Source organism: Oncorhynchus nerka, linkage group LG12 (assembly GCF_034236695.1).
Source record: "Oncorhynchus nerka isolate Pitt River linkage group LG12, Oner_Uvic_2.0, whole genome shotgun sequence".
NCBI classification, from domain to species: domain Eukaryota; kingdom Metazoa; phylum Chordata; class Actinopteri; order Salmoniformes; family Salmonidae; genus Oncorhynchus; species Oncorhynchus nerka.
Genome location: NC_088407.1, coordinates 64,466,614 through 64,489,129, shown reverse-complemented (window position 1 = coordinate 64,489,129; position 22,516 = coordinate 64,466,614). Strand labels below are relative to the sequence as shown.

General features: G+C 44.7%; 1 protein-coding gene across 4 annotated transcripts in view; it reads left to right on the top strand.

Moving 5' to 3' along the window:
• LOC115138580 (transcription factor IIIB 90 kDa subunit-like) overlaps positions 1–22,016 on the top strand; it is a 66,756-nt gene extending 44,740 nt beyond the window's left edge. For 3 of the 4 annotated variants that reach the window (XM_029675553.2, XM_029675552.2, XM_029675555.2), the window contains 3 exons: positions 17,322–17,373; positions 19,863–20,013; positions 20,191–22,016. In XM_029675553.2, coding sequence (XP_029531413.1) covers positions 17,322–17,373; positions 19,863–20,013; positions 20,191–20,222 — 235 coding nt within the window. In that variant the 3' untranslated portion in view covers positions 20,223–22,016. Of the gene's footprint in view, positions 1–17,305; positions 17,374–19,862; positions 20,014–20,190 lie in introns of those variants that run through there. The other variant, XM_065025731.1, reaches the window with a different exon arrangement.
• The last annotated feature ends 500 nt before the right edge of the window (positions 22,017–22,516 follow it).

Sequence of the window (22,516 nt, the reverse complement as noted above, 5' to 3'; positions counted from 1 at the left end):
AAGGGGGGGGGGGTGAGAGGGATTACTTTATCCTATCCTAGGTATTCCTTAAAGAGGTGGGGTTTCAGGTGTCTCCGGAAGGTGGTGATTGACTCCGCTGTCCTGGCGTCGTGAGGGAGTTTGTTCCACCATTGGGGGGCCAGAGCAGCGAACAGTTTTGACTGGGCTGAGCGGGAACTGTACTTCCTCAGTGGTAGGGAGGCGAGCAGGCCAGAGGTGGATGAACGCAGTGCCCTTGTTTGGGTGTAGGGCCTGATCAGAGCCTGGAGGTACTGAGGTGCCGTTCCCTCACAGCTCCGTAGGCAAGCACCATGGTCTTGTAGCGGATGCGAGCTTCAACTGGAAGCCAGTGGAGAGAGCGGAGGAGCGGGGTGACGTGAGAGAACTTGGGAAGGTTGAACACCAGACGGGCTGCAGCGTTCTGGATGAGTTGTAGGGGTTTAATGGCACAGGCAGGGAGCCCAGCCAACAGCGAGTTGCAGTAATCCAGACGGGAGATGACAAGTGCCTGGATTAGGACCTGCGCCGCTTCCTGTGTGAGGCAGGGTCGTACTCTGCGGATGTTGTAGAGCATGAACCTACAGGAACGGGCCACCGCCTTGATGTTAGTTGAGAACGACAGGGTGTTGTCCAGGATCACGCCAAGGTTCTTAGCGCTCTGGGAGGAGGACACAGTGGAGTTGTCAACCGTGATGGCGAGATCATGGAACGGGCAGTCCTTCCCGGGAGGAAGAGCAGCTCCGTCTTGCCGAGGTTCAGCTTGAGGTGGTGATCCGTCATCCACACTGATATGTCTGCCAGACATGCAGAGATGCGATTCGCCACCTGGTCATCAGAAGGGGAAAGGAGAAGATTAATTGTGTGTCGTCTGCATAGCAATGATAGGAGAGACCATGTGAGGTTATGACAGAGCCAAGTGACTTGGTGTATAGCGAGAATAGGAGAGGGCCTAGAACAGAGCCCTGGGGGACACCAGTGGTGAGAGCACGCGGTGAGGAGACGGATTCTCGCCACGCCACCTGGTAGGAGCGACCTGTCAGGTAGGACGCAATCCAAGCGTGGGCCGCTGGAGATGCCCAACTCGGAGAGGGTGGAGAGGAGGATCTGATGGTTCACAGTATCGAAGGCAGCCGATAGGTCTAGAAGGATGAGAGCAGAGGAGAGAGAGTTAGCTTTAGCAATGCGGAGCGCCTCCGTGATACAGAGAAGAGCAGTCTCAGTTGAATGACTAGTCTTGAAACCTGACTGATTTGGATCAAGAAGGTCATTCTGAGAGAGATAGCGGGAGAGCTGGCCAAGGACGGCACGTTCAAGAGTTTTGGAGAGAAAAGAAAGAAGGGATACTGGTCTGTAGTTGTTGACATCGGAGGGATCGAGTGTAGGTTTTTTCAGAAGGGGTGCAACTCTCGCTCTCTTGAAGACGGAAGGGACGTAGCCAGCGGTCAGGGATGAGTTGATGAGCGAGGTGAGGTAAGGGAGAAGGTCTTCGGAAATGGTCTGGAGAAGAGAGGAGGGGATAGGGTCAAGCGGGCAGGTTGTTGGGCGGCCGGCCGTCACAAGACGCGAGATTTCATCTGGAGAGAGAGGGGAGAAAGAGGTCAGAGCACAGGGTAGGGCAGTGTGAGCAGAACCAGCGGTGTCGTTTGACTTAGCAAACGAGGATCGGATGTCGTCGACCTTCTTTTCAAAATGGTTGACGAAGTCATCTGCAGAGAGGGAGGAGGAGGATTCAGGAGGGAGGAGAAGGCTGCAAAGAGGCAGGGTTAGAGGCAGATGCTTGGAATTTAGAGTGGTAGAAAGTGGCTTTAGCAGCAGAGAGAGAAGAGGAAAATGTAGAGAGGAGGGAGTGAAAGGATGTCAGGTCCGCAGGGTGGCGAGTTTTCCTCCATTTCCGCTCGGCTGCCCGGAGCCCTGTTCTGTGAGCTCGCAATGAGTCGTCGAGCCACGGAGCGGGAGTGGAGGACCGAGCCGGCCTGGAGGATAGGGGACATAGAGAGTCAAAGGATGCAGAAAGGGAGGAGAGGAGGGTTGAGGAGGCAGAATCAGGAGATAGGTTGGAGAAGGTTTGAGCAGAGGGAAGAGATGATAGGATGGAAGAGGAGAGAGTAGCGGGGGAGAGAGAGCGAAGGTTGGGACGGCGCGATACCATCCGAGTAGGGGCAGTGTGGGAAGTGTTGGATGAGAGCGAGAGGGAAAAGGATACAAGGTAGTGGTCGGAGACTTGGAGGGGAGTTGCAATGAGGTTAGTGGAAGAACAGCATCTAGTAAAGATGAGGTCGAGCGTATTTCCTGCCTTGTGAGTAGGGGGAAGGTGAGAGGGTGAGGTCAAAAGAGGAGAGGAGTGGAAAGAAGGAGGCAGAGAGGAATGAGTCAAAGGTAGACGTGGGGAGGTTAAAGTCGCCCAGAACTGTGAGAGGTGAGCCGTCCTCAGGAAAGGAGCTTATCAAGGCATCAAGCTCATTGATGAACTCTCCGAGGGAACCTGGAGGGCGATAAATGATAAGGATGTTAAGCTTGAAAGGGCTGGTAACTGTGACAGCATGGAATTCAAAGGAGGCGATAGACAGATGGGTAAGGGGAGAAAGAGAGAATGACCACTTGGGAGAGATGAGGATCCCGGTGCCACCACCCCGCTGACCAGAAGCTCTCGGGGTGTGCGAGAACACGTGGGCAGACGAAGAGAGAGCAGTAGGAGTAGCAGTGTTGTCTGTGGTGATCCATGTTTCCGTCAGTGCCAAGAAGTCGAGGGACTGGAGGGAGGCATAGGCTGAGATGAACTCTGCCTTGTTGGCCGCAGATCGGCAGTTCCAGAGGCTACCGGAGACCTGGAACTCCACGTGGGTCGTGCGCGCTGGGACCACCAGATTAGGGTGGCCGCGGCCACGCGGTGTGGAGCGTTTGTATGGTCTGTGCAGAGAGGAGAGAACAGGGATAGACAGACACATAGTTGACAGGCTACACAAGAGGCTACGCTAATGCAAAGGAGATTGGAATGACAAGTGGACTACACATCTCGAGTGTTCAGAAAGTTAAGCTTACGTAGCAAGAATCTTATTGACTAAAATGATTAAAATAATACAGTACTGCTGAAGTAGGCTAGCTGGCAGAGGCTGCGTTGTTGACTATGTAGGCTAGCTGGCATTGGCTGCGTTGTTGACACTACACTAATCAAGTCGTTCCGTTGAGTGTAATAGTTTCTACTGTGCTGCTATTCGGGGCTAGCTGGCTAGCTAGCAGTGTTGATTACGTTACGTTGCGTTAAAAGAACGACAATAGCTGGCTAGCTAACCTAGGAAATCGCTCTAGACTACACAATTATCTTTGATACAAAGACTGCTATGTAGCTAGCTATGTAGCTAGCTACGATCAAACAAATCAAGCCGTTGTACTGTAATGAAATGAAATGAAAAATGTGATACTACCTGTGGAGCGAAGCGAAATGCGACCGGATTGTTGAGTGCAGAAGTTCTGTTCGGTAGACGTTGGCTAGCTGTTGGCTAGCTAGCAGAGTCTCCTACGTTAAGGACGACAAATAGCTTGTGAGGCCGGTTGGACGTGCAGTAAGTGTTACTGGAGTCATCTGGTTGCAGCTCCTCCCTTCATCCTACCCTCTCAACCCATTTTCATGAGCTGAAATAAAAGATTGCAGAAATATTCCATACACACAAAAAGCTTACATATACACACAAAAAGTTGTGTACAAATTTGTTTACATCCCTGTTAGTGAGCATTTTTCCGTTGTCAAAAGCTGTTTCCAGAGAATTTAATCTTTATTTCTCTACCATAAGTCACCGCCATTGTCATTTTTGAGAATTTGTCAGTACGTCCAACCGGCCTCACAACTGCAGATCACATGTAACCACACCAGCCCAGGACCTCCCCATCTTAATACTTCACCTGCAGGATCATCTGAGACCAGCAACCTGATTCCTATTTCTGTTTTCCCCTTTTGTGGGGGAAAACTCATTCTGATTGGCTGGGCCTGGCTCCTCAGTGGGTGGGCCTTTATGAACTGTAACTCAGTAGAAGTGTTGAAATATAGTATGTTGCATTTTATATTTTTGTTCAGTATAGTTGCACCAGTCAGAGTAGCCTAGCACTTCTTTAGAAAGCTGACGTTTACTGTAGCTTACACACTCAAGACATCTCCAGTTATGTGTGTTTTTCTGCTGTTGAAGAGGGCTTCATGGCTTCATGAACCTTTCCCCCCTTTAAGAATTACAATTTTCCCTCCAACTGTCCACCCGTAAATAAAAATAAAACAAAATGCATTCATGTCAGTAAATGATTCATGTACATTATGGTTATTGAATCATTCATTGTACACTTTCAACACTTGTTTTTCCTGAATGGAACAGTGCTTTTGCTAGCAGGTAGCTTTTAAGACTCACATCCACTTGCTGGGAAAAAAAACGGAACTTTGCACTTTAGTTTTGCTTGCTCAACAAAAATAGTTTTAACCACTGGACGGGATCGCACCATGGTTTATCCAAACAGTTACTTTTTCTATATCACTATGTTGATAATTTGGCATCTTTGCTGTACCTCAGAAATGGTGACATTCAAATGAAAACATGACTTGCCCATTGACTGCAGAAAGAGTCCTTTCACTGGTTGTTTGACGAGTACACCATTACTGGGGCTCTGAAAAGGTTGCTGTATGGTTATTTAAAAGGCGAGTCAGGGAGAACTAGAAAAGTGGAGGAGAGCAGTGGCTGACAGTAAGTCCATTGTGCTGCCTGCTTCCAGACCTAACTGACTGCTACACTGAAGCATTGTGCTCCTTCTCACCTTCCTCCAACCACTGCTCTGCTCCCCCATACTCCACTCCACTTAAAGGTTCTTCCCTGTAGGAACCGGCCCCTGGCCCTGCACAGTCTCAAGCCTGCTTTATACAGGGTCTCCCATCCTCGGTCATGGCCAGCCTGGCCTCCAGGGAAGGCCTCTGAGCTCCCCCTTTCCCCAGCCCTTCACCCGGTCACAGGCCTGTACTTTATAGGACTCCCACCCGCCAGTCCTTCAATCCCTCCATCCCTCTCCCTCCATATTCCTCCACGCCTCTCCAGCCAGCTGCCAAACAGGGCCTCCCTGTTCTCTTCATTCCGACTGGAGGCTGGAAAAGCACTCTTCCAGAAATAGCCCAGATAATTGCCCTCCAGTGCTTTTTTTTCTTCCCTCCCTCTTTAATCTGTTCCCATTCAAAGCTGTTTTTCTTTCTTCTCTCTTTTTAAAGCCCTTTTCCCCATTCAACTTTTTGGGGAGGAATACTTGACTCCATATTTCACCAAGGGGAGGGGGGTTGTATGGTTTCGGTCTGTGTTGGGTTTCAGAAGTGTAAATCTAACCCTAAAGTTCTAGTGGAAGCTCTGATCCACAGTCTGGTCTAATGGAGAGGGTTGTGGCAAGAGTTTTTGACCATCGATTTTCTCTCTGCTGCCTGTGAAGAATTAACAACTTTCTCTGCATTTCTATTCAGCCTCTCAGAGCAGGTGTCATTAGCAGAGTAGTGACATCAGATCATCCCCACATGGACCAATATGTTTCACACTTTATTTTCAGTCCACTCTAAAGAATTGTTTTTCTACTAATAGTAGCAGCTCTATTGGGAGAGTATAATCTCCCTCTGGTTTCCAGCCCTTCCCTGGCCTCTCTGATCTCCCCCACTGCCCTGAAACCCCTGACTGACTGTGACCGCTAAGTATTTCCATGGGATTTCTCTTGATTTGCTTCTCACAGGAACCAACTCTTTGGGTGCCACTGCCAGGCAGTCTCCACCCGTTACAATGCTACAGACCAGAGGGCATCCCATTCTACGTGAGGCATACGTTGGGCTGGACAGGAGGACAATAGACTGCTGAAAAAACTGCATATTTTTCTCTGTTGGAAATCCAGCTCCGCTAGCAGTAGCTTTCTCTCTTCTAGATTTTCAAACAGTTGTCTACAGCCAAACCTTTGTTCTACTAACGCTTTACCACAACTAATGGGCCAATAAAGGTTGGACGTTTTCGGACTAGAGCTCCAAAGTGGGCCGTTTGGACTCCATCCCACAGTATATCCATCCACAGCCCAAGAAGCACCACGGGAACCGTTGAGATGGGCAGAGTTTATATTTGTCGTAGTTCATTGTTCCACAGCCTGAACCAGTCAAATAGTCTCTCTTGAGTAGTAACGCATGGACTGACGGATGCACTGAGTGCCTTTCTCACTATACATTGTTTTATACTCACCACTCATATATTAGCACCTGCCTTGGTGACAAAGGGAGCCATCTTGTATCAAAGCACTCAGACAATTATTCTTTCAGTTCTCTGAGCCCAGGGGCATACTAAACAGTGAAAGTGTCTGAACCAGAGTGGTCTGTCTGGAGATCCCAGAGGAGAAGGACTGACTGTTGGCACCAGCCAAATCCTTTTCTCACTACTGCTGGTTTCTCACCCTCTGCCAGTGTGAAGTGCTCATCACATGGTGACAGAATCAAATGTTATTTTTCACATGCGCTGAATACAACCGGTGTAGACCTTACCGTGAAATGCTTACGTACAAACCCTTAACCAACAATGGAGTGTTAAGAAGAAGAAAAAAGGACTACAATAAAAGAACAATAACAAGGCTATTTACAGGTGGTACCGGTCCTGAGTCAATGTGCGGGGGTACAGGTTAGTCAAGGTAATTGAGGAAATATGTACATGTAGGTAGGGGTAAATTGACTATGCATAGATAAACGGCGAGTAGCAGCAGTATATATTTATTTAAAGGTGGGGGGGTAGAAGCTGTTCAGAAGCCTTTTGGACCTAGACTTGGCACTCCGGTACCGCTTGCTGTGCGGTAACTGAGAGAACAGTCTATGACTAGGGTGGCTGGAGTCTTTGTTTGGGAATGCAGCCCAAAGCGTGTGGTAAACTCCATCTAAAGCTAAATACCGGCACAAGACCGATAGTCGACAAGTACCGTAAGGGAAAGTTGAAAATAACTTTGACACCACCTGGTATAGAGGTCCTGGATGGCAGGAAGCTTGGCCACAGTGATGTACTGGGCCGTACACAAACATCTCAGATTATACATTCATATGTAGGGTAAATGCTTTCTTTGTTTCTCATTCACTGTAAACATCTCCCCATTTAATTTGTTATATTACTGATGTAACCTTAACATTATCCTCAAGGGTTCCATCTCTTTTAGTCTCGCTCCTCTCACTCTTGGCTTTAACGATTTTCTTCTAATTATATAGTTGCCATCCCCCAGCTCTAACCAGTTGCCAGCCACTGGCTAGACGCTCTCCGTCAATCGCCTTTTCAGCTCCGGCTTAGTCTCATTGGCAGTAAGCTGATTAGAAATGTGTTAAGCCCAGCAGAGACTAATAGTCTAACAGAGAGAGAGTCGGAGATGGACAGCAGTGGTGGGGGAAAGACTGAGGCAGTAAGAAAGAGAGGGAGTGAAAGTGGGAGAGTGTTGGAGTCTCTCCCCAAGTGTCTCCCGTCTGACCTTTTTAGAAAGGTGGAGGGGGGCGTCACGCCAATAGAGGAGTGCTTCATATGTCCCATTGTCTTTGGAGAGGTCATTTATACATGTCACATCTCCTCTGTCCAAGGAGCCACTCCCCACTGCTGATATCAATGTTCAGAGAGAAAGGGCTCCCTAGGAGGCTGTCGTCATTGGCAGCCGGCTCAATTTCGAACACCAGTTTGACCTCTGAACTTTAAGACAAGATCTGTCCCCTTGCAGGAGGAGGAGCTGGGATCTAGGATAGTGCCTGCATATTTTGGGTTAGTGAGGCTTAAAGTGATCACTGCTTAATCAGAATGAAGCTGTTCTATTTGGGATGTAGAATAACTACAGACGGTTACTATGGAAATATTGACACACTGGGGACCAACAAGTCGATAAGTAGTTTGTCTTTGGATGTAAGCTTTTATGGAACATCTGTAGCCTTAGACTTTAGCCAGACAGATGTATTTTTCTGGGAGGTTTAGAAGCCACAGCTAATGTTGATGTCCTCTGGGCTTTCTCAAAGGCTATGTATAGTTTGTCACTGTGACATCTGACAGTATTGAGGTGTGGTGGTGGTGGTGGTGTGGTACAGCTCCCTAATGAAAGAGCAGTGTTACTGTGTGTCTCCCCAAAATGAGCTGAGCTGTGTCCATGCTTACTCCAGTCCAAGGTGTGAGCTCATGGGGGATGAGGTGTGAGAGGGGACATGCCATGGGAGGAAGGATGGAGCGGGTCTGGTCTGTGCAGGCATCTCTGTCACTCCTGTCACACCTACACCACCCCTGCGCTCATTAGAGAGGAGACGTCAGACATGTTTTCTTCTGTGTAGGGGAAGTAGATTTTTAGAACATGTTCACTGTTCTAGCTGAGGTGGTGTCGCAATAATGAGTAGTGTTGTCACGATACCAGAATTTTGACTTAGATACCAGGTTGTGTATCATGATACTCAATAACAAAACAATCCCACAACAAAAAAATACACATATTAGCCAAAGTCACAGAATGGCTCTTGATCCAGACAGTGAGACTCAGCTACTGCTCTGTTCAATCGTTGGGCATCTTTTGAGTTCAATATCATTACATTATAATTGTTTTACCTCAAACATTTTCAGAGACAAACATGTATGCACTAATTAATCAATTATACAATCAATTTGACTTTGGTAAAAACAATCTATCTACATCTGAATGGTAATCTCTATTGATAAACTGGGTAAATCTAGATGTAGCCAAGGCCTATTCACAATACAGGTTGATGTATATTCAACAGTGTGCATGCATTGAGTTATTGAGCTTGTTTGGCTGATTTCATGGGATGGGGCTACATAAAACAATTTGTTTCCCTTATATTTGTACTTGCAGTGCATTCGGAAAGTATTCAGACCCCTTGATTTTTCCACATTTTGTTATGTTACAGACTTATTCTAAAATTGATTACATTTATTTTTCCTCATCGATCTACACACAATACCCCATAATGACAGATTTTTGCAAATTCATAAAAAAATGTAACTGAAATATCACTTACAGTACCAGTCAAAAGTTTGGACACCTACTCATTCAAAGATTTTTCTTTATTTTTAGTATTTTCTACATTGTAGAATAATATTGAAGACATAAAAATATGAACTAACACATATGGAATCATGTAGTCACCAAAAAAGTGTTAAACAAATCAAAATATATTTTAGGTTCTTCAAAGAAGCCAACCTTTGCTTCCATGACAGCTTTGCACATTCTTGGAATTCTCTCAACCAGCTTCACCTGGGATGCTTTTCCAAAAGTGTTGAAGGAGTTCCCACATATGCTGAGCACTTGTTGGCTGCTTTTCCTTCACTCTGTGGTCCAAATCATCCCAAACCATTTCAATTGGGTTGAGGTCAGGTGATTGTGGTGGCCAGGTCATCTGATGCAGCACTCCATCACCCGCCTTCTTGCTCAAATAGCCCTTACACAGCCTGGAAGTGTTTTGGGTCATTATCCTGTTGAAAAACAAATGATAGTCCCACTAAGCGCCTACCAGATGGGATGGCGTATTTCTGCAGAATGCTGTGGTAGCCATGCTGGTTAAGTGTGCCTTGAATTCTAAATAAATCACTGACAGTGTCACCAGCAAAGCACCATCACACCTCATCCTCCATGCTTTACGTTGGGAACCACACATGCGGAGATCATCCGTTCGTCTACTCTGTCTCACAAAGACAAGGCGGTTGGAACAAAAAATCTCAAATTTGGACTCTTATTGGTGTCCTTTAGTAGTGGTTTCTTTGCAGCAATTCAACCATGAAGGCCTGATTCACGCAGTCTCCTCTGAACAGCTGATGTTGAGATGTGTCTGTTACTTGAAGTCTGTGAAGCATTTATTTGGGCTCCAATTTCTGAGGCGGGTAACTCTAATGAACTTATCTTCTGCAGCAGAGGTAACTCTGGGTTTTCCTTTCCTGTGGTGGTCCTTTTATGAGAGCCAGTTTCATCATAGCGCTTGATGTTGTTTGCGACAGCATTTGAAGAAACTTTCAACGTTCTTGATATTTTCCGGATTGACTGACCTTAATGTCTTAAAGTAATGATGGACTGTCATTTCTCTTCACTTATTTGAGCTGTTCTTGCCATAGTATGGACTTAGCCCTATTTGGTAAAAGGGCATCTTCTGTATACCACCCCTACCTTGTCACAACACAACTGATTGGCTCAAATGCATTAAGAAGGAAGGAAATTCCACAAATTAACTTTAAACAAGGCTCACCTCTTAATTGAAATGCATTCCAGGTGACTACCTCATGAAGCTGGTTGAGAGAATGCCAAGAGTGTGCAAAGCTGTCAAAATATATTTAGGTTTGTTTAACACTTTTTGTTGGTTACTACATGATTCCATATGTTATTTAATAGTTTTGATGTCTCCACTGTATTCTACAATGTATAAAATTGTAAAAAATAAAGAACAGCCTTGGAATGAGTTGGTGGGTCTGAACTTTTGACTGGTACTGTAAGTATTCAGACCCTTTACTCAGTACTTTGTTGAAGCACCTTTTGGCAGTGATTACAGCCTTGATTCTTCTTGGGTATGATGCTACAAGCTTGGCACACCTGTATTTGGGGTGTTTCTCATGTTCTTCTCTGCAGATCCTCTCAAGCTCTGTCAGGTTTGATGGGGAGCGTTGCTGCACAGCTATTTTCAGGTCTCTCCAGAAATGTTAGGTCGAGTTCAAGCCCCTGAACAAGGTAGTTAACCCGTTGTTCCTAGGCCGTCATTGTAAATAAGAATTTGTTCTTAACTGACTTGCCTAGTTAAATAAAATGTTAAATTGTCCTGTTGGAAGGTAAACCTTTGCCCCAGTCTAAGGTCCTGTGTGCTCTGGAGCAGATTTTCATCAAGGATCTCTTTGTACTTTGCTCCGTTAATCTTTCCCTCGATCCTGACTAGTCTCCCAGTCCCTGCCGCTGAAAAAAAAAACACAGCATGCTGCCACCACCATGCTTCACCGTAGGGATGGTGCCATGTTTCCTCCAGACCTGACGCTTGGCATTCATGCCAAAGAGTCCAATCATGGTTTCATCAGACCAGAGAATCTTGTTTCTCATGGCCTGAGATTCCTTTAGGTTCCTTTTGTCTAACTCCCAAGTGGGCTGTTGTGCAATTCACTGAGGAGTGGCTTCCGTCTGGCCTCTCTGCCATAAATGCCTGATTGGTGGAGTGCTGCAGAGGTAGGAGAAACTTCCAGAAGAACAACTATCTCCACAGGAACTCTGGAGCTCTGTTAGAGTGACCATCGGGCTCTTGGTCACCTCCCTGACCAAGGCCCTTCTCCTCCGATTGCTCAGTTTGGCCAGGTGGCCAGCTCTAGGAAGAGTCATGGTGCTTCCAAACTTCTTCCATTGAAGAATCATGGAGGCCACTGTGTTCTTGGGGGACATTCAGTGCTGCAGAAATTGTGTGGTAGCCTTCCCAAGATCTGTTCCTCGACACAATTCTGTCTCGGAGCTCTACGGACAATTCCTTTGACCTCATTGCTTGTTTTTCGCTCTGACATCCACTGCCAACTGTGAGACCTAATATATATCATGTCCAATCAATTGAATTGTAGTGTAGTGCTGAGGCATGTAGTTAACACGTTCTGCAGATAGACCCTACTTGTTTGAGACAATAAATTATCTTTGGGAGAAATGTGAGCGGCCAATAAAGTGAATTAATAAAGTTTTGGTGGCAATTATCTTTAAAATCAGCATATTATGTTATGGTTGGCATATTATCACAAAGTACTAGGGAGGTGAACTGACGTCAGCTTTAGCTGTAATCTAGCAAGGAAAGTTTGCCTATAAAGCTGGAAGCTACTGGTATCTTCTTGCGTTGTAAAGTGTTCTAGCCTATATTGACATTGTTTTGCAACAGTAATGGTTTCAACATTTCTAAATGCCGTGTCACATTATTCAAGTGTGCAGCATGAGTGGGGAGCTAACATGATGCAGCCCAGACTCCCAGTGCTGGGCTAGGTGGAATAGGCAGTGTGGGCTGGCATTATTAGGGGGACATCACCTTCACTGATACAGGCTTTTGATCCGTGGGACACATTTGGGGTACCGAAAGCAACAAAAATTCTATCAAATAGTTTTTTTATGTTGTAGTATTTAAAAAGTAGCGATGTTTCGGTATACCCTTCGTCACTAATAATGAGTACATGGACTGTTTGGTATTTCTGACATTGTCTCTGCCTGCCTTTTGGTGTGAGACAGTCTGCTCATCTTTTTTGACCGCATTGTCTGTGTTTCGTGTGATCCTCCTTGTCAGCATGGTAGTAGTGTCCCTGTAGTGTGTTATTAGTATGATATTAATGCAGTAGTAATGTGTGTCTGATCCTCCCAGGCTGTCTGTGATCCTACTGAGCCTGTGATACTCCAAGCCAGGATGGTAGTAATGAACCTGTAGTACAGTAGTAGCATTTTGATCCTGTCTGTGTGATCAGCCTGTGATCCTCCCCCTGGTGGGCATGGTCAGACCGATGCCGTCACTCTACTGGCTAATGCCACCATCCTGAGCCCTGACCACATCCCTCTGATGTGTGTGTGTATCTAGCCCAGACCCAGAGGCACATGGGAACGCAGGGCCAATCTCCAGGCCACACATGACCCAATATGTCTCCAACATCCTCTTTAGAGGTCAGAATTCCCCAGGGCCACGCAGAATGATCTCCCTTTCATAAAGCCCATGATCTCCCTTTCATAAATGCCATGTCTGTTTTGTAACAAACAAGGCTGGTCTTCTAGCCTAAACAATCATAAACATTGGACCCTCATACACTGTATGAGTTTGTTCTTACTCAAGCAGGTATTTTGGTGTGTGGGAGATGTTTCTGTTTGAGTGTGTTGTAGTGAGATGCTAGAGTAGAGTATGAATGGTGTCAGTGCCATGTGGAGCTTCTTTTGGCCCTATCAGTGTCTCATGCTGCCAAGCTCTGCTCTGTCTGTCCCAGAATCCACTTTAGGGTGAATGGACTGCGCTCAGCCTGCCCTGCCAAAGTAGAAACTGGGAGAATAAGTGTGTGTATACTGGAAAAGGGCGAGTGGGCACCAGTTTTTTTTGTGGGTAGTTTATCTTTATGCATAGTTTGATGGTGAGGAGGGATGAACTTTGCCTCAGACTTCAGGCCCAGCCTGGAAAATGTAGTTTGAAGCCCTGATTTATTTTTTAATTTTTTTTATCATAGTCCATATATTTATACCATAGCTTCCTCATACTACTAATTTAACTAATGCATTTTCCATCTCACAACAGTGAATTGATTACCTTATGTGTATAACTGTATGTGCTGGAGCCTCTAAGATCCTGTGTTTGTGGAAGGGACCTATTGGGGAACCCTGCTCACCCAGTCCTGTCTAGTACAAGGTCTGTAGGCTAGCACCACTAAGCCCAGAATAGGCTGGTGCTGCTGGATGCTTTTCTAATAAGCTCTGACAAAGGGAGTGAAGATGCCATGCTTGCTGAACAGTGAACACACACACCCTCTCCTCCACCCTCCTCCTTGTAAAGCAGATTAATTAAAAGTGCTCTCTCTCCACTCTTATCAGTGTGAGTAAGGCACTTACAGTAAGCCCCCAGGGGAGTGGGTCTCACCAGGGGGGGCAGAGGGTGGGCAGGCAGGGGGGGGCAGAGAGCCTCCAAGAGATTCTAATTTCATCCACTGGAGATATTCTTCCCCAGCAATTACTGCTGCTGTTGGCACCCTTCTGCCTGTCAGTCTCTTGCCCTCTTAGAATTGAAGTCAATTCATAGGGCTTTATTGGAATGGGAAATGTGTACGAAGTGCAGCTCAGTTTCCACCTAATTTTGTGGGCGGTGTGCACAGCCTGTCTGGAGAGCCAGGTCTGCCTACGGCGGCCTCTCTCAATAGCAAGGCTATGGTCACGGAGTCTGTACATAGTCAAAGCTTATCTTAATTTTGGGTTTGTCACGGTGGTCAGGTATTCTGCCTCTGTGTACTCTCGGTTTAGGGCCAAATAGCATTCTAATCTTCTCTGTTTTTGTTAATTCTTTCCAATGTGTTAAGTAATTATATTTTGTTTCTGCTTGTGTGTCTGCCTGTCTGTTAGAATATACAGTTGAAGTTGGAAGTTTAAATACACCTTAGCCAAATACATTTAAACTCCGTTTTTCACAATTCCTGACATTTAATCCTAGTAAAAATTCCCTGTTTTAGGTCAGTTAGGAACACCACTTTATTTTAAGAATGTGAAATATCAGAATAATAACAGAGAATGATTGCTTCATTTCAGCTTTTATTTCTTTCATCACATTCCCAGTGGGTCAAAGGTTTACATATACACTCAATTAGTATTTGGTAGCATTGCCTTTAAATTGTTTAACTTGGGTCAAACGTTGCGGGTAGCCTTCCACAAGTTTCCCACAATAAGTTGGGTGAATTTTGGCCCATTCCTCCTGACAGAGCGGGTGTGACTGAGTCAGGTTGGTAGGCTTCCTTGCTCGCATACGCTTTTTCAGTTCTGCCCACAAATGTTCTATAGGATTGAGGTCAGGGATTTGTGATGGCCACTACAATATCTTGACTTTGTTGTCCTTAAGCCATTTTGCCACAACTTTGGAAGTATGCTTTGGGTCATTGTCCATTTGCGATCAAGCTTTAACTTCCTGACTGATGTCTTGATGTTGCTTCAATATATCCACATAATTTTCCTGCATCATAATGCCATCTTTTTTCTGATGTGCACCAGTGCCCCCTGCAGCAAAGCACTCCCTCAACATGATGCTGCCACCCCCATGCTTCACGGTTGGGATGGTGTTCGTCAGCTTGCAAGCCCCCTTTTTCCTCCAAACATAATGATGGTAATTATGGCCAAACAGTTCTATTTTTGTTTCATCAGACCAGGGGACTTTTCTCCCATGTACGATCTTTGTCCCCACATGTGCAGTTGCAAACCGTAGTCTGGCTTTTTATGGCGGTTTTGGAGCAGTGGCTTCTTCCTTCAGGTTGTGTCGATTTAGGACTCGTTTTACTGCTGATATTAGAGGTTGACCGATTAATCGGAATCGCTGATTAATTAGGGCCGATTTCAGGTTTTCAAAACAATCGGAAATCGGTATTTTTGGACACCGGTTTGGCCGATTTTAAATTTTGTTTTTTTTACACCTTTTATTTAACTAGGTAAGTCGGTTAAAAACACATTCTTATTTTCAATGACTGCCTAGGAACGGTGGGTTAACTGCCTCGTTCAGGGGCAGAACGACAGATTTCTACCCTGTCAGCTCGGGGGATTCAACCTTACAGTTAACTAGTCCAACGCTCTAACCACCTGATTACATTGCACTCCACGAGGAGACTGCCTGTTACGCGAATGCAGTAAGCCAAGGTAAGTTGCTAGCTAGCATTAAACTTATCTTATAAAAAACTATCAATCAATCATAATCACTAGTTAACTACACATGGTTGATGTTATTACTAGTTTATCTAGCGTGTCCTGCGTTGCATATAATCGATGTGGTGCGTATCGTTGCTCCAATGTGTACCTAACCATAAACATCAATGCCTTTCTTAAAATCAATACACAGAAGTATATATTTTTAAACCTGCATATTTAGCTAAAAGAAATCCATGTTAGCAGGCAATATTAACCAGGTGAAATTGTCACTTCTCTTGCGTTCATTGCACGCAGAGTCAGGGTATATGCAACAGTGTGGGCTGTCTAATTTGCCATAATTTTACGTAATTATGACATAACATTGAAGGTTGTGCAATGTAACAGGAATATTTAGATTTATGGATGCCACCCGTGAGATAAAATACGGAGCGGTTCCGTATTTCACTGAAAGAATAAACGTCTTGTTTTCGAGATAGTTTCCGGATTCGACCATATTAATGACCTAAGGCTCGTATTTCTGTGTGTTATCATGTTATAACTAAGTCTATCATTTGATAGAGCAGTCTGACTGAGCGATGGTAGGCAGCACCAGGCTCGTAAGCATTCATTCAAACAGCACTTTCGTGCTTTCATATGTTCTCATGTTCTGAGCAAGGAACTTAAACCTTAGCTTTTTTACATGGCACATATTGCACTTTTACTTTCTTGTCCAACATTTTTTGTTTTTGCATTATTTAAACCATATTGAACATGTTTCATTATTTACTTGAGGCTAAATTGATTTTGATGTATTATATTAAGTTAAAATAAGTGTTCATTCAGTATTGTTGTAATTGTCATTATTACAAATACATTTTAAAAAAATTGTCCGATTAATCGGTATCGGCCTTTTTGGATCCTCCAATAATCGGTATCGGTGTTGAAAAATCATAATCGGTCGACCTCTAGTGGATATAGATACTATTTTATTTTACCTTATTTAACTAAGTCAGTTAAGAACAAATTCTTACTTTCAATGACGGCCTAGGAACAGTGGGTTAACTGCCTTGTTCAGGGGCAGAACGACAGATTTTTTTACCTTGTGAGCTCGGGGACTCAATCTTGCAACCTTTCGGTTACAAGTCCAACGCTCTAACCACTAGGTTACCTGCTGCCCCCACTTTTGTACCTGTTTCCTCCAGCATCTTCACATGGTCCTTTGCTGTTCTGGGATGGATTTGCACTTTTCATACTTTAACCTCTAGGAAACAGGACACGTCTCCTTCCTGAGCGGTATGAAGGCTGCGTGCTCCCATGGTGTTTATACTTGCGTACTATTGTTTGTACAGATGAATGTGGTACCTTCAGGCGTTTGGAAATAACTCCCAAGGATGAACCAGACTTGTGTAGGTCCACAATTGTTTTGTTTTTTTAAGTCTTGGCTGATTTCTTTTGATTTTTCTCATGATGTCAAGCAAAGAGGCACTGAGTTTGAAGGTAGGCCTTGAAATACATCCACAGATACACCTCCAATTGACTCAAATGATGTCAATTAGCCTCTCAGAAGCTTCTAAAGCCATGACATCTTTTTCTGGAATTTTCCAAGCTGTTTAAAGGCAGTCAACTTAGTGTATGTAAACTTCTGACCCACTGGAATTTTGATACAGTGAAATAATCTCTCCGTAAACAATTGTTGGAAAAATTACGTGTCATGCACAAAGTAGATGTCCTAACCAACTTGCCAAAACTATAGTTTAACAAGAAATTTGTGGAGTGGTTGAAAAACAAGTTTTAATGACTCCAACCTAAGTGTATGTAACCTTCCGACTTCAACTGCATCTCTCTCTGTGTTCTGTCTGTTAGAATATCTCTCTGTCTCCCTCTGTGTCGGTCTGTCGCTCCAGCCTTTATGTCCTTTTTCTGAACGGTCATCTCTGCCATTCATTGCAGCCACGTCTGTTCTTCAAAGTTTTTGTTTCTCTCAGGTTACGGCCCTTCATATCAGGACTCCCCCCTAAGAAGCTGGCTCTAGACAAGGTAAGATGTTACACATGCTTTTGTCTCTTACACACACACACACACTTTTACTATCGCTAAGGGTATCCAGATTTCCATACCGTGTCTGTGCCATCCCGGGATAAACGGTATTACCGGTAGTGCACACAAGGGGTGCTATTGAAAAATATATAAACGTAAAAAAGTCACTTACCAGAATGCTAAGAAGTACTAAGAAGTTCTCATAGCAGATGCTAGGTAAATGGTAACGAGCACTTGCAAACATTTACTACTAGGACAGACAACCCAGCTCATAAAGTTATGCAAGTATCTCAAAACGCAGTTTGCAGCACACACAAAACATATATTAGGCAGCAGGAATCTTAATCCAGGAGGGGATTGCCTCTGCTGCTGTTACCAAGAAGCTTGATCTTGCAAGTTAGCAACGTTAGCAAAACCCAGTTAGAGATAATTTATTTGGCACATCTTAGTTAATTTATAAGTGATATAGCTGACAGGCTCTGTCGCAGCCGGCCGCGACCGGGAGGTCCGTGGGACGACGCACAATTGGCATAGGGAAGGTTTGGCTGGTAGGGATATTCTTGTCTCACCGCACACCAGCGACTCCTGTGGCGGTCCGGGTGCAGTGCACGCTAACTAAGGTAGCCAGGTGCACGGTGTTTCCTCCGACACATTGGTGCGGCTGGCTTCCGGGTTGGATGCGCGCGGTGTTAAGTTGTGTTTCGGAGGACGCATGGCTTTAGACCTTTGTCTCTCCCGAGCCCGTACGGGAGTTGTAGCGATGAGACAAGATAATAATTACTAACAATTGGATACCATGAAATTGGGGAGGAAAAAAACGGGGTAAAATTTTAAAGAAGCTGTATAAAAATAGTTTTGCCTGTATTGAAAAACCATTCCGTGGCTTTTTCGAAAGGCTATATACGGTATACCGCCCAAGCCTACTATCGCTAACACTATATCTTGAGAAAAAAAGGGGGGAAAGGAATCATGACCTATGGTTTTCACACATTTTGAATGTTATATCTTCATAGGATGCAAAACTCATCTTACGGGCTGTATTTCTGCCTGCTTGCACGATGATGGCTCAGATATCCATGAAATGACCCAGGGATAGAACATTGCTCAGAGATGCACAAATACGATATAATATTCAAATTGGGTGAGTCTTTTCTTTAACCAACCCTTTAGTCTCCTATGGACCGGGGGGGAGAGACTTTCTTCAGCAGCAGGCTCACTAATGGGAGAGGACTGCGGCCATGTCCCGCTGAGTTGTTCACATGCATTCAAGCAGTGTGGGCTGGAAAGTACAGGAGGGAGCCTCACTTTCTCCTGCACCCACTCTTCATCCGTCTGCTGCTGTGTCTCGCTCCATTCCCTTCTTTTGCTCGCTCTCTCTCACTCATGTGGTGTTGGCAGCCATGAATGGAATCTCCCAGTGCAGGCTACAGCAACCAGGAAGAAAACATTTGCCACGAGGGGCTGGGTCAACAAAGCTTGTTACTAAGCAACCCCTCACCACCCCCTGGGAACTGGCATCAAATGGCTTCTCTGATTGGTTGGGGCCGGGTTTGCTTGGAATTCATGTTATGTAAGGAAAGGAAAAGGAGCACAGAAGAGAGAAAGGAAATGTGTGCTTTGCTGTTGCCTGGCAGTTTTTCTGGTTCTCTTTGTATTTCCAAAACAAATGTCCTAGGAGTAAATGGCACTTTGAGTTACCCAGTGCAGTGCTTCTGCCTGACAGTCTTGGCAATAAATGTCTGTTTCAACGTCAAGCTCAGAGAAACCGGCAGGCTCCTGTGATAAACCTCTGCAATAGAATAGAGACTAGCCTAACTTCACTGTTCCTGGCTTTAAAGCTGAGAGGCTAGTCAAGTTCATCAAGCCCTTCCCCCAGTGTAAGCTATGGCAGAGAACCACTTACTCATCACACTGTTATGACTGACCTGATTCCACCAAGGTCACCCAGTTCTCTCACCTTTAAAACTGTCCGGGGTCAAGATTGTTGAATCAGTATGTCTTCTCATTCCCTCAAAGGGTCTTTAAACACTCCCTGCCTATCCTATAGCTCCTTTCCAGGACTGAGACACTTCCTCACCACCCAGTGGCCACCCCCCCACTAATTAGTCTGGAGAATAATTTATATAATTTTTTTCTTCCTCCTTTTGATGATAATTAATGAGACTTCCAGCTCCTATTATGAGGAGACATTTTCTGCACTGGGAGGCTAGGCCCAGCAGGGTGACCATGAAGGGATGGAGAGAGGGAGGGAAGAGAGCCCAACAGGAGCTTAAACACACTGCTGCAGAGGGAGCTGAAATGGGTCTCCGTCACACTGTGGATCCCCCACCTGCCTCGCCCACACCCACATGCAGTAGGACTCGGATGCGGGGGGATCAGGCTAGCTATAACCTCCGTATTGAACATCTATTCATGCTTTCAGGCTCAGTGTGCAGAATCATATTACTAGTTGGACTGATTTAGTGGATTTTTCCTTATTGTTTCCTTAGATAGCCATCCCCCTGCCAGTGGCCTCTGAGGTGTCGCCCCACTCTGTGCTGGTCGAGAGTGGGCCTGTGGTCTATGACGATGTGGCAGATGAGGAAGAGGAGGATGAGGAGGAGCCCTGCGTCAGCGCCATGGAGCTGCTGGGAGGCAACGGTCAGTAAGATAGATACTTCAAACTAGCCTGTTAGCCAGATCTCTTGATCGGCATTATCCAACTCATCTTGCATTGGTTGGGTTGCAATGTTGTCTGGCTACCAGTGTGTCTACATATGTTTGAAAACATGTATTTTGAGAGCAGTTGAGTAATCATTTGGTCTTCTTTTACTCCAGAGTATGGATGTGATGATGATGATGGTTTCTAGCACTACTGGGTTTGGCCTGTTTGTCTGGACCGTTGTGCTACTCCAACCCCCTGTCCCATTTGGAGAGAGTGACTCATTGATTGAGACGGCGGAGACAGCTTTCATGCTCGCAGAATGGTGAAGAGGATGGAGATGATGACAGGATCCATTTCTTCTCAGGATATCTCCTTTATCTAGGAAAGAGATTATGGGTAGTATTGAGCTGGATCGAACGAAGAGACTAACCGCAATGTCTCGTCCTACATTTCACGTCACTCAAGTATACACTACCATTCAAAAGTTTGGTCACTTCGAAATGTCCTTGTTTTTGAAAAAAAAACACCTTTTTTCCCCATTAAAATAACATTAAATTGATCAGAAATACAGTGTAGGCATTATTGTTGTAAATGACTATTGTAGATAGTGGCCCCAAACTTTTGAACGGTAGTGTATGTTGACTTTGCCTTAGCTTGTTTAACCCCCCCCCCCCCCCCCCCATCATGGATAAGTATGTCTGTAATTACATGAAAGTGAAGTACACTACCTAATGTGTTGGGAACAGTCATAACAGATAGGTATTAGTCCAATCAGTATTTCAAAAATCATGTATGAAAGAAGCTGTATGCAAGCTTGCGTCTGAAGCCAAAGTATTGCTATAATCATGCCTTGAATATGTAAAATCATATGGAGTATGTTTCAGTTTAAATGCTGATGTTAATCGAGGTGATGAAGTTGCATTCAGCCAATGAAGTCTTGAAACCTGTATTATAGGATTAGGTCAATTTGAACTGGTAGCATTTTGATTTGGTTTTGGATTTCTTTTTCAACAGCTGCTATTTATTTAATGTGGTATGATTTCTCATTATTTGTTTTATGGAGAAGAATTCTGCGAACTATTTTGGACTGGATAATCACTAAAGTGTTAAAGCTGGAATCCATAGCGGTGATACTGCCACGTCCGTTTGGGGTATTACAACAACAAAGACATTACGTCAAACAACACTTCTTTTGTTCTCGTAAATCATTGCACGTGCGATAGAACAGCATAGTATGTACTACGATTTGTTTTCTTTTTTCTACCATGATGCAGGATTGCTTGTTGCGCCTACCGCACATCTCAGCTTTAATTAATTGTACAAAAAGCTGCCAAATATATTCATTGTTGATGATAAACTATGCAATGTTATCCATTCCAAATGAATGACATTGCGTTATGGATTTATTTTGTAAATGCGCTTTTAGAATTTTATTTGGAAAATGTTGACTGGGAGGATCACTGGTGGTTTGTTCACTGTGCTGAAACAACTGTATTTAAGGAGAAGTTAGGATGTGGCTAATGTTCACAGCCTCTCCTTCCACGTTGCTGCTACTGTATATAGACGGGTTGGTTGATTAGCAACAAAACCGACGCGTGCAAAACTATGGGGAAAAACAAGGTTGGCTTAGATTGTTGACAAACTATATTTTGTCTACAGTGTTATTGAAAACATAAATACATTTGCACAATGATCACTACGTCGTTGGTTAGCTAGCTAGCACATTTTTGGCCATATTAGCATAGATGTGACATCAGTGAAAACCTAAAAACAAGACATGGTATCAATAATGAAATCTAACTAGCTGAACAAGCCACCGACAGTTCCCCACATGGCAGTTTCTTGTCATTGTTGCTAGCTATCTGGCCATCCAGAATCACAACAGACTTCTGCCCCATTTTGAAGTGTGCACATCCTTTTTGTGACGTCAACTAACCCGTCTGTTGAAGGTTACTTGTTTTGCATTGACTGTCTCAGTAAAGCTCCTACCAACAGGAAACTTTTGTTCTTATTCTCTTTTCTAATTTGTCTACTATCATCTTTTCGTCGTGTATTGATATGTGTTAGAACTGCTTTTGACATGAATACATGAAACAACAGGGTTTAGTGACCATTCTCCTCTAATTGTGACATCAACAGAGTTAAATGGTACAGTAACTTAGCTGCTGGCTAAAAGGCATCCTCATCCTAGCATCTCCAAATGGATAAAGCAAGGTTTAGAGAAGGTAAGGTGTCTTATTCCATTTTTTTTTCTGTCCTTTTTATAGTGGTGTTGGTTTTCAAGGCTATCAGATATCACCCTTGGCAGAGGTGTACAGTTAACTTTATGGAGAGGTCTGGGTCTCCTCGCCCCCGCCCATCAAACCCTGTCACTGAGAGGGTCTGGCTGGGCTGACATGTTAGAACATTACCACACCTCACCTCAGAGGCACGTCATCCTCTTCTCTCTTCATTGCCAGCTGAACCCAACCTCCCACTCAGATGGGGGCTTTACAGCAC